Source organism: Mastomys coucha, unplaced genomic scaffold, assembly GCF_008632895.1.
Source record: "Mastomys coucha isolate ucsf_1 unplaced genomic scaffold, UCSF_Mcou_1 pScaffold5, whole genome shotgun sequence".
NCBI lineage: Eukaryota > Metazoa > Chordata > Mammalia > Rodentia > Muridae > Mastomys > Mastomys coucha.
Genome location: NW_022196911.1, coordinates 44,451,705 through 44,469,639, shown reverse-complemented (window position 1 = coordinate 44,469,639; position 17,935 = coordinate 44,451,705). Strand labels below are relative to the sequence as shown.

The following is a 17,935-nucleotide window of genomic DNA, read 5'->3' as shown; positions in this document are numbered from 1 at the left end:
CAGTGAAACATTTTCATTGTTTGGGGTAGAACTTTCATGACATGCTCCTATCACACACAGTAAAGCCACAAATATGTAATAAGAAGTTATCTGTGCTCAAGAAACGAGTCGCTAGGGAAGGCCAAATTAAGAGCTAATTCTTGAGACTCTGAGTATGAAAATGGATCTCACATTTCCTACTAAAACGCACAGCAGTGAACTCATGTACTTTGCACTAAGATTCAGTACCTCCTCTTCCCCATAGGGAATCAGAGACTCTTTTGGAAAATATGCTAGCACATCTATGAGTCTTTTCTCACTCTGAGGATGTACACCATTCAGTAGACTCTGCAAAGAGTTAGAACATGCCATCTTCCCAAGCCTTCTTTTGAATGTGATATATGCCAACTTTCATTCTCTGGAACTGATATTGAAAGAACTTCAACCAGTCTTACCTCTGCAATAGGAAGACATTAAAACTCTGAGGACTACTGAAGGCTTTTTGCTAGTGACCAATAGTTCTAGATCAAAATATGAAAGCTTTAACAGAAAAAAAAATATCCCAGTCCTTCTTCTTTCTTCTTACTCAGAGTCTGTGCCTCTCCCTAGTACCTTCCACAGAGCCCCCTTCACATCCTTGTTCCTAAGTGTATAAATCAGAGGATTGAGCATGGGGGTCACTATAGTATAAAAAAGGGCAACAAACTTTCCCTCACTTTCAGAATAGGTGTGAGTGGGTTGAAGGTATGTGTAAATGGCTGAACCATAAAACAGAGAGACCACCAGAATGTGGGATCCACATGTCCCAAAAGCTTTTCTGCGCCCAGCTGTTGACTTGATCTTCAGTACTGCTCTGGCGATTTGAGCATAGGAACACAGGATAAGTGTTGCAGGGCAGACCAAAACTATTGTTCGGGCCACAAACATCTTGACCTCTGTTCTTTTTGTTTCCTCACAAGCCAACTTTAGGAATATGGGCATCTCACAGAAAAAGTGATTTAGTCGATGGCCACAGAGAGGCATGGCCATCATGAGGCCTGTCTGAATCAGAGAATTCACAAGGCCCCCTACCCAGGAGGAGATGGCTAGTGCCTGACATAGCTGAGGGTGCATAATGGTGGTGTAGTGCAGTGGACGGCACACAGCAGCATAGCGGTCAAAGGCCATGACCCCCAATAGCACACACTCTGTAGATGCCAGGGCAAGAAAAATAAGGAGCTGGGCCACACACCTTCCATAACTGATGGTCCTGTCTAGGCCATGAAGATTTATGAGAAGCTGGGGCACAGTGCTGGTGGTGTAGCAGAGGTCCAGGAAGGAGAGATGGGAGAGGAAGAAGTACATGGGTGTTTGCAGTCGAAGGTCCAATCGAGAGAGAGCGATGATGGAAGAGTTGCCAAAGAGAGTGAGGGAGTAAAAAATTGAAATGATGACAAAAAAGACAAGTTCCAGGTGAGGCCAATCTGAAAATCCCACCAAAAAGAAGGCCCTGTCTGAACTGGAATTGAAGGTTCCCATTGCCTTTGAGCAGTGCAAACCGTGAACAATGTAATGCTTCCAACAAGCAGTCTGGGTTTCCAAATTATATCCTAAATACTAAAACTTCATAGATTGTGTTTGCCCCTTTTTTTTCCTTTTCTGGTTTTTCGAGACAAGGGTTTCTTTTTGTGGTCCTGGCTGTCCAGGAACTCACTATGTAGACCAGGCTGGCCTTGAACTCAGAAATCCGCCTGCCTCTGCCTCCCAAGTGCTGGGATTAAAGGCGTGTGCCACCACCGCCCAGCCTGAGTTTTCCCTTTTGGTATTTAGTTCCATGTATACGGTTATCTGTCTCTTCTCATCTTTAGATACAAGACATCCATGATGTCCTCTTTGCTTGAGTTCTAGTTCTGATGATTTGTGTCATAATTTTATTGATACCACAATCAATCTTGTGTATTTAATGTTTCCATATCTGGAAGGAGAGATGATACATTGCTAGAATCACAACACCAAGCTATGGATCCAAATGCAGTAATGAGAATCTGCTTTTAAAATCTAATATGGGGTTGCAGATGCAGCTCATAGGTTAAGCACTTGTCCAGCACATGCAACTCCCTGAGTTTGAGCTCTGAAACAAATACTATAAACCAATTAATATAATCTAATATGTGCCACCCATGGTTCATTTTGCTCATCATCTTGGTCTATGTGACAGGGTTTTTCAGTAAATGAAGACTCAAGAATAACCAGGCTGAGATCAAAAAATTCGCTCTCTGGTATCCATCTGCTTCCTTGTGCATAGCCAAAACTGTTATTACACCTGTTCTGGGCTCCACACTCACACAACTGCCATCTACCACAAAGGACTGAAAGAGTTTAGATCCCTTTAGATTAAAAAAAATTATTACCTATGTTCTGTGTCATGAATAAGCATTGCTGAACATACTCTGTTTTTTCCCTCTGATTAATTTATTCCTGAAATTACCAGAACAAGCTTTTTTCTGCCCTCAAGCCAATGTTCTCTCTAGAAATGTTTACAATCTGCGAAAACCTCTTCTATGGCATTGTCCTGTGAGATCTTGAGTGGTAGAGAACACAGTAAGTTTTTAAAAATTGAAGGAACCACCATCATATTTTTTTTTTAACTTGGAGAATCAGTTTTCTTAATTTTAAACTTCTTTTATTTTTGAGACTATAATACAATTATACCATTTCTTCCCTTCCCTCTCTCAAACTCCTCCCATATACCTCTTCTTGCTCTCATTCAAATTCATGTACTCTTTGTTCAAATTTATGACCTCTTTTCTCATTAATTGGTGTTCCATATGTATATATATATATATATATATATACATATACATACATATATATATGTATATATTTCTAAATATAACTGGCTCAGGCTGTATAATGTTACTTGTGCTTGTGTTTTCAAAGCTGAACATTTGGTATTGGATAAACAATTGTTACATTATCCCAGGGAAGGCTATTTCTCCCACTGTCAGCATTCCTTAGTTACAGTTCTTTGTCTAGGGCTGAGGCCTTGTGGGTCTACAGTTTTCCTTGTTCATCTCATGGTGAAGAAGTCATGTTAAGACTTTTAGAGTGTAACTTCTAACACAGTCTCAGAGCAAGCTCCCTGATCCTCTGGGTCTTATATTCCTTCTGCTTTCTCTTCCACCACAAAGTTCCTAGAGCCTTTGATGCAGTAGTTGTTCTGTAGATGTATCTTTTCCACCACAAGCTTTTTCAAAAATTCTGCTCCAAACATCTATGATTGCTCTTATACTTTAATTATTAGTAATTATTTACCAAAGGACCGTATGCAGAAATTCTAATTGGAAACAAGCTGTTCTTGATATGTAGACACAAACATGCCAAATAAGTTGCAGTCTTAAAAAAAAAAAAGCATCTTACCTCATAGAGTATAAGAGATACCTAGTGTTACTTCTGTTCATATCATTTAGTAGATGTTATATAACTTTTGTTGATGGAAACATTTGATTCTATCTTTAAATCTTGTGAAAATCCATTTTCATGAGGAGCCCTGAGAATTAATGGGAACAAACTTTAATATGCCAGCAGGACATTTGATTTCTTATGGTAGATGGATTGGGTTGGAGAGATAGCTCAGAGTTTAAGAGTGTTATACTGCTCTTGTGATACTAGAATTTGGTTGTTTGGTTCCCAACATCTTTGCTATGTGGGTCACAGCTAATTATAATTTCAGATTCAAGGATATCCTACAACTTTGGCCTCCAGCAGCACCAGCAACTATACACCCCACACACACACACATACACATAACTGAAAATAAAATGCAATTAAAATCAAAATAGAGCATAAGCAAGCTTATCAGGTAAGATTAAAATAAAGAATCAATGGAAAGCTCATTTGTGCTCAATATAAGCAAATTTGCCAAATTAGCATCATCTTAATAGATGTTCCCCCATGTTCCACTGTGATTCCAGAAGAGTGTTTGTGTATTATACTTGAAGCCTTTTGTAGGAAAGATAGAAAACTGTGAGTTATAAAGACAAAATGGTAGCCACACATCAACTGATGAAGTTTATAATCAGATTCCTCAGTATAGCCTTTGTCACTTACCATGTCACCTGTTCTGAAGACTTGCTTCTGTGAGTCTTCGATATAAAATAAAAGAAATTTCACAATATCTTAAGATTTGATTGATACTGAATGGTCTTATAAATTCAGAAATGACAAGAGTACATGGCACATACTTTGGACAGTTTGTTGTCTATCTTTCTTCCATTTTTAAAAATATTATATATATATATATGTACATATGTATATATATAATTTATATGTATGTGGGACACATCCACATTAAGTACAGTTTCCCAAGAAGCCCAGAGGAATGTGTTGGATCCCCCTGGAGCTGGACCAACAGGAAATTTGAGTCCCTGAAACATGGGTGCTGGAAACTGTATTCAGGTCCTCCAATAGAGCATTAAGTTCACTTAATCACTGAGCTACCTCTCCTGCAATGCTCTTCTTTGAGGATCATGAAAGGAATACTTAACTTATTTAGCATTTTATACCATGTCAAATGCAATGCCTGGAAAAGAAAGGTCTTTCATCATATACCAACAAATGGATTAGTGAATGTTTTCCAGCAACAAGCTTAGTGGGCAGGAAATAGCTTACACTTGGTTTCTGAGCAACAGGAAGGTAGTATCTCATATGTGTTGTTTATCATTTACTAGCACAAAGGTTCCCAATATTCCTGCTTTATGCTTTTAATAATGCAGTTTCTTAAAAATGCTTGAAATGTTTGCAATGTTTCAAAAACAGTGTAATTAGTAGTTATATTAAAAATGTCAGGATCATTTTCAAAAAATGATTTCAATATAATGAAACAAGGAGTCATGAAGTCATGAACAGTAACCAGTCACCGTAGTATCCAAGAGAACAAGAAACAGAGAAGCTTAAACATAACTTCAAACATAACTTATACAGATAAAGAATCCAAGAGAACAAACTGAAAACTTGACATGCCTCTGTGGGGGAGTTTGTGTACATGTGTGTACAACTTCCCTCACCTGTGTTTGTGTATGTGTGTGTTTGTGTGTGTGTGTGTGTGTGTGTGTGTGTGTGTGTGTGTGTGTGTGTGTGTGTTTGGAGACCAGATGTCAGTCATTCTCCACTTACTTTTTGAGACAAGGTCTCTCATTTTACTCACAGATTCATCTTACTAGCCCCATTAGTTCTTTATTTTTAAAGGAGAAAAGAATAACAACACTGGAGTATAGTGTCCAAACCCATCCTAAGCCAATAGTATTAATTTGAGTGATGGAATTTGCCAGTACTTTATGAGACTAGATGCAAATGATGACACAGATCTGTGACCACTGTAGATTTTAGGGAAAATACAAAGGCTAATTCTTCCCAGAATCCTACATCGTCCGATGGATGTGTTCCTGGATAGAATCTCAAAGGAAGAATTTTCTTCATGTAGCCTCATACTCATCTCCTTATCCACACTTGTTTGTATTTTTATTTTCCCATTTTCAACCTCTATTTTCATCATTATAGTGGTTTCTGTATTCAACAACTTGACCTATTAAGTCAACAATTTTCTTACTGTCATTAGTTCATTACATATTTGTTTCAGGCATCCAATTAAGACAAAAATTAGCTCTATTTCATACTTATTATTAAAATAAGATTGATAAATTAGCCTAGATAATTCTTCTTTACAGTGTTAGGCTCTAGAATAATAATTGGTACACAACTGCAACATTAGGAACACACCTAATGCAACTCTTCTAGCTACTTCTTACCTAAGCACAAAGTCCAGTGGCAGCTTTTCTCTCATCTGGGCACAGGGATATGGAGGTATCCCTACTTCCTTGGAATCTGGTCTTTTTAAAATCTACAATCTGTTGTATAAAAGGGTACCAATACCATGCTACCTTAAGGTCAAGTCTCTTTGAATGCCTCTTTCACCATGTTCATTTTCTTCCACCTAATCAAGACAATGACACTTACATGCCACCTTGTGAATCAGTCTTTGGGGAATGTGTAATAAAGACTGCATGGTCATGTAAAGAATGTACTGAGCTACAGAACCACAATACCCATGCTGTTTCTCCTAAGACTAGTGAGTCTCAATGTTCACATGGCTTAAAATCCATCTCTCCTAGACTGCTCACATGTCTGTCACTCAAGGAAAAAAATCATGTTTATGATCATGTCTCTAATCTCTCATAGAGGCTTTCTCTACTCTTTCATTAACGTTGGTGATATGCTCCGCCTCATTACGTCCATATCTAGAAAATGTGAACATATCTTCCTGGAAGTCTTTTTCATGTGTCAAGAACACTTGTGAAAGCTCATTTACATGCGAAATCAATGACTGGACTCTGGCTTATTGTACCTAGTTTACATCTCTTATTCTAGTTGGGCTTTGACAAAACCACATTGGCTAAGACATTGGGTAGCACTAAGTCTTCCCATGGAGAGCCAATGTATGGAGGTGAAAAGTGGATCTACTAGTCAACTTCAGTTGGCAGTCCTTCACATATTGAGCACAGTGATAATAAAATTGGAAGTTTTCCAAGCTTAACATTCCTCAATACAGAGGACAATTTGCAAACCTTCACTTTCTTATGCCCCAAATCTTTTATCTCCATGAACCAATGAAATTATGATAAATGCAGACAACTTAGTCCTTATGATGCAGCTTTTCACCTAAGGTGCCTCTCCTTAGGAATTATCCTTTTGCAACTTCACACTTAAAGGATTAAAGAACAGTCTAACCAATAATTGGGCAAGCACACTGCTTAAGAGCAGATTTTTTAAATTAAGTTTTCTAGATTAGAAAAAGACATCCTAAGACAACTATGATAAGTTTTGCTCATGCCTAAAAATCTACCATGTGGCAAAGATGTCCAATTTGCTTTCATCTTTGCAAAAAGCCAGAACGCAGACAAACTGCTGAAGTTTACAAGACTGTGGTTCAGTCAGGAGTAAACTTGAAAATGAAGTTGTCTGAAATGGAGCTAACTGGCAGCTATCTTCTACCTTCATATCTGTCTTCTCATTTAGAGACCATAAGGTGATCTCTCAGTATAGGTCAAAACACATTTTTACATTAACCAAATAGTTGGCTGTAATGGTTTGAAGCATTCTACCCAATCCCAATGTTTGTTTTTCAAACAATATAAAGTCATATTTAAAAATTTTGTCACTATTCTTTATTTTACATCAAATGCAAGACATTTTGAAACTTGCATATTTAGTTTTCTGTAATACAAATGTCAGTGATTTCCTTGTGTCTGTGTGTGCACATGTGTGTCTACTCATGAGCTCTATAAATATGAATTCACTGATGAGAAACCGTGTTTACTTTCCCAAACCACATAGTACTACTTCATTTATCCACTGGCTTAATATATAATTATCAGAATCATATTTAAATAAAATGATATTTTATATCTAATCAGAAGTTCTAAAAATTATTCCTTAATCATCTTCAGAGTTACCAGTACATATTGTGTAATTTGAATTTAACTTAACATCTTCCTTTTGTGCCTGTAGCTGTAGCTTTCTCATTAATTTTTGGGAAGCTGACTCACTAATAAACCTTATGACCAAAACATCCTTCTACCAATTCCCTGTCACCACCTGTATGCTCATCTGCAGACAGTCACTCTTTGATCTGGACCATATTTCATTCACACTAGAAACCACACATCAGCCCATTCTATATACCATTTTCACAACGATTTTCAAGACTCTTGAACACTCAGCATATCACAACTTCTACAGCAGTGATTCTCAACTTTCCTAATGCTGAGACTCTAATACAGTTCCTCATGTGGTGACTCCCAACAATAAAATTATTTTGTTGCTACTTCATAACTATATTCTATTGTTATGAATCATAATACAAATATCTGTGTTTTCCAATGACCTTAGGTGGCCCCTGTGAAAAGGGCGTTTGACTCCAGAAGGGTCATGACCCACAGGTTGAGAACAAGTGCTTTAGCATCATACCAGGTGACAAAGGTTTGAATCTAGGTACAGTATTAGACATTCCAAGACTAAACTAATAAATTGTTCTAACTTGTATAATATACATAATACTGTTTCATTTAGAGGATATTCCTTCCCTCTGTCTATTCTTACAAATCTTTCGTGATGTATTGTCAACCAGCCACACCCCTATTCTTACCTCCTGGTTCTGCTATGTACAAGTTACTTTGCATATTAAAGCCTTGGATTTTTCAGATTTAGGTTTTAGAAAAGATTTTAAAATTTTTTTAAATTGACATTTCTTCTTCACATTAAAAAATACTTATTCCTCTAACTGTGTGCACTTAGAGATAAATGCATGCAAGTGGGAATATTTTGGCATGCTGTGTCTAGTGAAGTGGGTAGACAGGTGCTAGAGAAGGAAAGACTAACAGAAATAAATCATAACTTCAATGTCCTCAAGCCAGTCAACCATCAGAGTGGAGGCCAGCCTTGTGTAATGGGATATTTATATCAGGATTTTTATCTGTGAAGGTAGAGTAACTCACCTGGTCAGTTTCCTAAATTACTAGGAAAGGAAACCACCATGTTATCATCCCGAATTCTATTGGCTTCAATGGAGAAGTGAGACCCACTTGGGGCCATTTACACATAGGGATGTGCAAGGTGATAAGTCCTTCTGTGGTCCTGAATTCTTTCCTGAAGTAAAGGTCTTGGTCTGGAGATCATCATTTCATACAGCTATGCACAAGAAAAGAAGTTGCTGAAGCCCATGGCATCCTCTAGTGCACTCCAAGCTCCCTTTGGTTGGTTAACTGAGAGTTGGAAGGATCAGGTGTATTACCAAATCACCCCCACGACACTATTTTTAGTGCATCACAAATGCCCTGGGGACATTGCCAAGGCTCCATGGTAGCAGCAAAGAAAGAATCATTTGCCAAGTGTGGCCTTGGAGACACATGGGCACCATTGTGGCAATTATACTGAACTAATGGGCCTTCTATGATGTACCTTGTAGTTCTCAATTCCCTGTGTTCCCCAAACATGGTTGTATTCAACATCCTCAGCACACCTCCTCCTACTCATTTGATTGAGTTTCCTGATGCTTCCCTATTCTGACAACAGTCCTATCAGCCCTTGACCCATCATAATACATTCCAAGACTCACTTGGGAGCGAGCATAGACTCCCCACTCACTTAAATCTCTGGAATCTTCAAATAGTACTCGTGTATTCTACTTATATGAATCATCAATCCAGCTAAATATTTATTTCTATGATAAAACCCTTTTATGTTTTACATTTCTGCTACATTTGATATATGAATATTAATTTTACCCACAACGAAGCTAAAAAAAGAATTTTGCCAATGCATTCTAAAATTACATATTATATATTTAACACTATTGTATATAATGTAGGAAGTATTTTTTTAACTTTTTATTGGTTCTTTATGAATTTTACATCATGCCCACAATCCCACTCATCTTCCCTTCCTCTCTCATACCTGCCATTCACTCTTTCAACCTTCCCACAACAGACGGAAAAAAATCATTGTGGAAGCTGTAGTGTGTCAGTGTCTCCCACATTATACCCTTTGTTCATACTCTTTGCTTGCAAATGTTCATTGCAATGACTCATTGGTCTAGTAGGAGGCCTCTGGCTTCTGCTACTCTATAAATAGTGGAACTTCACTGGGACTCTTCTCAGATATCCTGTTGTTGCCAGGTGTCATGGAGATCCTGTAGTTTTGGATCTGTAGGACCAATCCCTTCATACACTCTAGAAGTTCATCAGTGGGGTAGATGTTGGGGTAGGCTAATTCAAATCCCCAGATCTTGGACTGAGAGATATTTGAGCTGGTCAAATAAAAAACATTTAAAGATATGGTAGTTTGACAACATGACCATTTAGTGATGTCATGTTCAATGAAAAATTAAAAACTATAATTCAATGGATTTTAGTCTGTTTACCAAGTTGAATATCTATTCCTTCAGGCTATCTTTTGTGAAGTTCTGAAAATATTTTGAACTGGCAGATATACTATAGGTGAAAATATATGTTTCAAAAAGTTTGGTCTTGTTATGTACCAGGAAAATTTGAATCAAAACCTCAGTGAGATACCATCTCACTCTAGCTTTAATGGTCCTTACCAAAACAAGTAAAACATCAATTACTGATGAGGACACAGAAAATAAGGAAATCTGACAGTTGGTAGGAATGCAATATGGTTCAGACATTATATAGAATGGTGTGCATGATCTTCTAAAGACTGGAGTCATAACCAATCTATCATGCAATCCAGGTGTCTCATTTCTGGGTATATATCCCAAGGAACTGAATCAGCATTCCATAGAGATACATGCTTACTGTGTTTGTTGTGACACTATTCACACTAGTCATAATGTAGAATCACTCTGCATACCAATCAATGACTGCATGAATATGAAAACATCACATATATGCATAATTTAATGTTACTCAGCTCTAAAGAAGAATGAAATTCTGTCATTTGAGAAAATTTGATGAATTGGAGGGTACTATATTAGGTTAAACTAGACATAGAAAGACAAGCACCAGACATTCCCTCATATGTACATGTTAAAAACATTAGACTGGAAGGAAATTAGTGATTATGAGAGTTGGCTAAGAATGGAGAGGAGCATTGATAGAAGCAGGATTTTATAAGTTCATTTATAGTCACATGTTTAACTATGATATTGAACCAAATTAACATGTAAAATTAATATTAGCCAAAACCAAAATTGAAAAAATAAGATATACAGTTATTGATAAGAGGTAAACATGAATAAAAAAATAGACATATCTACTGGTATAGATAACTCAAAAGAACTATTTCTAAACATCTTCCTTTGCTGCATTAACCTTTCCTTTCCATTATCTCTGGTGGGCAGTGGACTAGAAGGGAAGTGAAAACATTTAAGAACTCTTATTAAAAGTAGGTTTTGAAAAATATCATTACTGGTATGTAAGGATGCATAGAAAAGAGATGAAATATTAACAAAATATTAAGAGGATATTATGAGGTCTTAGATGATTTTTTAAAAATATACTCTAAATTGCTTGAATGTAAAACAAACAAACAAACAAACAATAAATTGCTTGAATGTATCTACTTACCTCATCTTAAAAAACATTTTAAGGAGTGAGATTGTGTTTCAGCATTAGTGAATCTAGCATAGTGTTATAAAAATTCAATGCTCAGAACTATCAAAAAATATACCCTTAAGTGCTTGCTAAAGAGATGGTTTGAAACTTTCTCAGTGTCATGCTAATTTGCATTTCATTGATTACATGGAGATGAGAACACCCTTTTCCATGGTTTATTTTCCATTTCATTTTCTTCTTTAATCATCTACTCACATTTCCCCCATCATAATAAGGTACTTATACTTTTCTGGAAGACTTAGGGCATTGGTTGTGCACATGGAGTTGGGATTAATGACATATGCTGCCACTGCAGGTGATGTGTGAAGTGAGTTTTGGTTTCTATGGAAACTCAGTTGTGTCATATGATGTTTTCCTGAAAACTGTCTTATCAGAGGATGTTTTTGCTGAAGCAGAGATGTGTGTGTGTGTGTGTGTGTGTGTGTGTGTGTGTGTGTGTGTGTGTGTAGGGATGTTTTGTTGATAACAGACTTGTGTTTTTCTGGAAGCAGCCTGGAAAAGGGGCATATAATGTTTTGCTAGAGTAGATGATTGAGAGGACACATGATGTTTGGAAAGGGTATAAATATAACCCAACAGACAGTGGATGATGGTGTGTGGTGTTGGTATGCCTTACCATTCTTTGTTGGTCATAGTTGGGCTTTGCTGATGATAACAATGACACAATGACTTGTATGGCATTGGTTCACCTTGTCCTTCTTTGCTGGTCATCATTTGTTGTGACTTCATAGAAAGAAATGCCATCAAAGAAATTCTGGTGGTGTTGTGGCAGCTTTATGTTGCTTCCATGGACTCAGGCCCATTGGTAGAACCTCTCAAACTGCCATTGCTGATTCATGAACGGTGTTTACCAGTGGATACAGGTGCCACTGCTGTTTCATGTGAACTGAACTACTGATATCCTGACAAAGCAGATTGGACTAGCTCAAAAGAACCATTTTTAAACATTTTCCTTTGCTGTATTAACCTTTCCTTTCCATTATCTCTGGTGGGCTAGAAGGGAAGTGAAAGCATTTAAGAACTCTTATTAAAAGCAGACTTTGAAAAATATAAGCCTACAGTTGTGCACATCATAAGTCTTCATCTGCAGCTTGTTTTAGTTTTTTCCTTGACTTATGAATGAGATAGACAGATGATAGCTAGATGATAGATAGATAGATAGATAGATAGATAGATAGCACTCACTTATGACTCCAATCCTAATCCATCCTTCAAGTTTTAAGACTTCACAATGACAACTACAACAACCAACTATATCTCTGGGAGAAAGAAGAAAGATGGTTCACAGATTTGTGGGTTCTGTTGCATGGGAAGAACAATGTTTTCTTCCTACATGGAAAGTTAACTATGGTTTACAACATTTGTCTCCTTCAAAATAGCAAGTAGAGGAGATTTTGGATATTCATTATACAAAGAAATGATACATATTTAAGGTTATAGATATTCTAGTTACCCAGATCTAATTATTACAGATGTGTCTATTGCAATATTGCCATGTTCTTCATAAATATTAAAGGAGTTGAGGCTGAGCTGTGCCAAAAATTGTTGTCTAAGAAGAATCTTAATTGTTTCAAACCAAAAACATTAGAGAAAACAAAACTTCAGAAAGGGGCATTTAGATTGCCTTTTCCTGAAACAAACAAACAAACAAACAAACAAGTGAGATTCTTTGTGGAGGCTTGACATCACTTCCCTAACATGGAGAAAAAAGACTTAACCACAAGATAGTAGGAGATAAGACTTTAATGCACCCAAATAAATAAATGATTTACAGTAATGACTATCTTACACAAGGCTTGAGCACCCCAGTGCTAGTATACCTGTTAGAGACATTTCTGTACTATTTAAAGATGCACTTACTTTATTACTCCTTTACATGTTATTTACTCTTTGTTTCAAAACATATAAAAGTAGTTTGCTCTAGTGATTTTCTTAGGATTTTACTGTTTTATGAAGATCCCAATGTATATAAAATTTTATTAAAATGTCTATGGGCTTTCTCTTGTTAGTCAACCTTTTTATTAATCTGTGCACTATACTCAGTCAAATAGCTCAATCAAAATATTAGGGACTTTACTCTTCTATGGATTTTTATTTTCTATTTTTAATTGAAAAATATAAACTACCTCCAAGATGAAGCTATACAAAATATTTTCCTATATAATCTTAAAGCTTTAAAATCTACTTTTCATATTCTTTGAATCAATATAGCATCTGAGATGAAACTTAGAAGCTTAGATAGAAAGACATAGACACTTTGATAGAAAACCATCCACTAAACACGTGGAAAGGGCCAGTGAGAGAACCGGAGCTCCACACAAGGCAAGGAGAAGACTGATTGCTATAAACTGTTCTCTGATCTCCACATGCATGCTTCAGTGCACTTATACTCACTCGTGCATTTAAACCCATAAATAGATAGGTAGATAGATAGGTACATAGGTAGATAAGTAGATAGATAGGTAGGCAGGTGGTTGGATGGATGGATGGATGGATGGACGGACAGACAGACAGACAGGTAGATAGATGTAAAGCAAACTGTCTAATACATGGGGAGAAATGACCATGGTAGAATGTCAAGTATCCATTTTATCTTTGAATTTCCCAGATCTACCTATTTCAGAAACCTTCTGGTTTTGTTTTCTTCTTTCCTCTTACATGAAATCCTTTTCATGGTACCAAGCCACCTGGCATGGTTTCCTGAGAGACTCCTCCAAGTTCCAAATTCTCAGAGGAATGATTCTGGGACCCTGAAGGCTGTTTGCTAGTCCTAGTGTCTCTCAAAGTGGGTTTCAGATTATGAGTGATATCATAGACAATGGTCCTCCATCCTCCTCTTACACTAAATCTGTGCTTTTCCCAAGTACCTTCCACAGAGCCCCCTTCACATCCTTGTTCCTCAGAGTATATATTAAAGGGTTGAGAATGGGGGTGAGTATAGTATAAAAAACAGCAACAAACTTCCCCTCATTCTCTGAATATCTGTGGATCGGTTGGAGGTATGTATATATGCCTGAACCATAAAACAGAGAAACCACAATGAGGTGGGACCCACAAGTCCCAAAGGCCTTTCTGCGTCCAGCCATTGACTTGATTCTTAGAATTGCCTTGGCAATGTGTCCATAGGAGCCCAGAATCAGTGCAGCAGGAAAGATCAAGATTATTGTTCTGGCCACAAACATCTTGACCTCTGTTCCATTAGTGTCTTCACAAGCCAATTTCAGGAATATGGGCATCTCACAGAAGAAGTGATTCAGCCGATGGCTACAGAGGGGCATGGCCATAACAAGTCCTGTCTGAATCACAGAGTTCACAAGGCCAGAAACCCAGGAGGAGATGGCCAGTCCCTGACACAGCTGAGGGTGCATAATGGTTGTGTAGTGCAGTGGACGGCACACAGCAGCATAGCGGTCAAAGGCCATAACTCCCAGGAGTAGACACTCTGTGGAGACCAAGGCAAGGAAAATGAGGAGCTGAGCCACACAGCCTCCATAGCTGATGGTCCTATCAAACCCACAAAGGTTAATGAGAAGCTGCGGTACAGTGCTTGTGGTGTAGCACAGGTCCAGGAAAGAAAGATGGGAGAGGAAAAAGTACATGGGTGTGTGCAATCTGACATCCAGCCTCGAGAGAGCAATGATGGTGGTATTGCCGAAGAGAGTTAGCAGATAAAAGACTAGAATAAAGACAAAGAGGAAAACTTCCAGTTGAGGGAAATCGGAGAAGCCTACCAATATGAAGCCTTCTCCTAAACTGGTATTGAAAGTTCCCATCGCCTTTCACTTGAGCAAATAGTGGGCATTCATGCAGAGACTCTGATGAACAGTGTATGTTAAAACATTATCCCCATGATTCCCTAAACATTCCAGAGTCACGCATCACATTCTCTATTTTACTACCCCATTCCAGTTTTGCAGTATTTTTTCTCTTTTCCTCTTTAGACAGGAGATCACCAGGATAGGAGTGAATGGATTTTGTTTGAACTCTGGTCCTGCTTCTTACATGTTCTCTGATTTTGATCTTACCACTCAAGCACTTGAGAGGATTCTTTTGACAGTAATCCTAGACCTCCTTGTCTAGAGGTGATGTAACTATCACCGCCCTCACAGCATGAGGTTAGTATCCAAATGCACCAACCTGGAGACCGCCTTAGGATCCAGTGTGAACCTTTGGGCATAGGTGGATAATGGAGCCTTTGTGTAGCCTATGGCCCCCAAATGTTACAAAATAAAGAGGTAAAAGAGAGTGTAAAATGTAGCATTGGTGTTTCACTTTCTGCTGTTTTAATTGTTCCTCTTCTCTTTCTAGAAGGTGGAGTATTTCTGCAGGTATGGACAGAAGACTAGCAAGACTGGCATTGTGAGTCCCTCCTCTGAGTACTCATCTGCTTCCATCCATCACTCCGGGTACGGACAGTGTGCCAACCCTGGAACATCTCCCACCATTGGCAGCATCTGCTGCAAAGGATTGAGAAAAGTTCAGAATCAATTTGGTGGTCACTGATTTGCAACAAATTTTTTTTTTGCAAGTCACTATTTCCCAAATATATTTCACTTAAAAAAAAAAATGTAGCTAGGAAATCCATCCCTGGCCTTCCCAACAGGGGTTATGTTTTCCTCTCTAGAACAAACTCTTTGTAATGGCTCTGCTCTAGCGTTTGTCATTCAGGAGAGGTCTTCTCTCTCTCTCTCTCTCTCTCTCTCTCTCTCTCTCTCTCTCTCTCTCTCTCTCTCTCTCTCTGAGATATGAGATCTTGGGTGAGAGAGAACATAGTGAGTTTTCAAATAGTAATGTTCTTCTTTATGGCATATAAGAGGCTGCCACACTGATAGTCTTTTCATTCATGGCTTACAGTAGATGTCAAAGTGAAAATTTGGGCTCTTTATTTCAACTTCTTACAGATTTATGTTCTCTATTCAGAAGATTAAACTACAAATGCATTTTAGTAAGTTGTAGCCTTGGAAAATGCATAAAAGTAGCTTTCAGTGTTGATATTTCTGTGCTAAAAAAAATCAAATAAGTGATAAGAAAGTTAATCAGAAACCAAGACAAGAAACTGAAAGCCAACTGAAATCTCACCTGTGCTCACTGAAAACAGTTTTGGGATGCTGGTATGTTCCCTCGCTATTAAATCTGCTATAGAGGAGAGTCATCAATGTTTCAATGCTAAGCAATGCTCCCAAGAAGGTGTTCAGGTTTCATGCTGAAAGGTGAGCAACAAAGACAAAACGTTACTGTACAGTACAGGTGGTATATCCAGCATAGCTAGGATGGACTTGGATGGCCACCTTAGGCACATGCATACATCAAGCTCTGCAGTCAGACCCTGAGCTTTGCTTTTCCTATCTAACCTGTCATTTGTCCCAAGAGACTCAGTTCACTTAATCAACAAAAAATCTTGTTCTCAAGATTTTGGTGGAGATTAATTTCAAATACATCCTAAATGACAAAACATATTGCATATTGTTTCAACATTCTCTATCTATACCACTATTCTGCTAGTACTGTCCACTGGGTCTGCTTAACTTAGTCAGTGCCTCATTTCCATGCTCCAGTGCTGTTCCCAAGGCAGGAAAGGCCCCCAACAAATATTGTTAAATCAATTAATAGATCTGCTGTACACCTTAGCTCCAAGCCTGGTATATGCAAGTGCCTTAGAAATGTTTGTTTTCTATGAGTCAGAAAATAAGAATACATCTGTTCTACATATAATTTAGTCATACAAGAATTCTTAGCCATCCATGACCTATGCTTTTATTGCTGGTTATAACAGCATTCAGATATGCTGATGACTTTTCAAATGAATGAAACCTCAAGCACATTAAAAATTCTAAAGTCATAATTCAAAAGGATCTGAATATAATGAAATGTGAATACGTAAGCGTATGCCACTATAGTCAATCTGTCAATGTTGTCAATTGTCAATATTGACACTATTGACAGTAAGATGGTATTGAAGAGGTAAAATCAAATGTAGTTTTTACCACTGCATCGGACAAACGTGCATAGAGGGTATCACACTGAAATCTTGATATTTACTCAATTAATATGTAGAAAAAAATGACTTCTGAGGTAAGATAGAGGTTTGTAAACTTTCTATATGACTGTGAGAACACAGAAGAACTAGCTTAATTCCAAAGAGTGACCAGGAATCATGTAGAGCAGAGGGAAGCTAAGAAGTAGAGAATCAGAAAAGCCACAGAGTGAAAGGCACAGACGTCATTGCTCCCACCCCACCTAGCAGCCAGGGAGAAATAGAGAAGGCCAAAGCCACAAGTTGTAGGGAAGCCAGTTAGCTCTGGTGAAAACACACCCTTGGTTTTAGCCAGAGGGCAATCTCATAATTCCCACAAGCTGTAAAAGCACTGGGGGAGTTGGTGTGGTGGTAACTGTTCTTCAGAGGCCAGGTAACACCAGAAAGCAAGTCTGTTTGAGCAATCCCAGAGAGCTTTAACCAAACACCATATTGAGAAGGTGCCTGTGTGAGATCAAGCTGCTTTGCAAGCTGAAACACAAATAACAGTTGGAAGTCAGAGCCCCACAGGTGTTTAGATGGAAGACAGCATCAACAGGGAATAGTGGAGAGAGGAAGTGTGAAAGCATGGGCTTTTTTATACCTACCCTTGCTCTGAATATTTATTAAGAGCTTCAGGCATTGTAGCTGGGCAGATACTCAGCTATTCTAACCAGAGAGTGCTGGCCTGGCCTACTTCCCAGCCACTCATCCCACTACATGCCATCTTATTCTCTCCCTGACACCGCCTTGTTTATTTGTGACTCTCTGG

At 38.0% G+C, this 17,935-nt stretch overlaps 2 protein-coding genes across 2 annotated transcripts; both read right to left on the bottom strand.

The window, feature by feature from the left end:
• Positions 1 to 561: 561 nt before the first annotated feature.
• Positions 562 to 1,497, bottom strand: LOC116077307 (olfactory receptor 10-like). Its single transcript, XM_031351765.1, has one exon. The coding sequence runs from the start codon at positions 1,495 to 1,497 to the stop codon at positions 562 to 564; it is 936 nt and encodes a 311-aa protein (XP_031207625.1).
• Positions 1,498 to 13,901: 12,404 nt separating this feature from the next.
• Positions 13,902 to 14,972, bottom strand: LOC116077225 (olfactory receptor 2Y1-like). The gene has a single exon (XM_031351613.1). The coding sequence runs from the start codon at positions 14,921 to 14,923 to the stop codon at positions 13,988 to 13,990; it is 936 nt and encodes a 311-aa protein (XP_031207473.1). The 5' UTR covers positions 14,924 to 14,972; the 3' UTR covers positions 13,902 to 13,987.
• Between the last annotated feature and the right edge of the window lie 2,963 nt (positions 14,973 to 17,935).

Coding starts and splice junctions, on each gene's coding strand:
- LOC116077225 (XM_031351613.1), bottom strand. CDS start 14,923: ATGGGAACTTTCAATACCAGTTTAGGAGAAGGCTTCATATTGGTAGGC.
- LOC116077307 (XM_031351765.1), bottom strand. CDS start 1,497: ATGGGAACCTTCAATTCCAGTTCAGACAGGGCCTTCTTTTTGGTGGGA.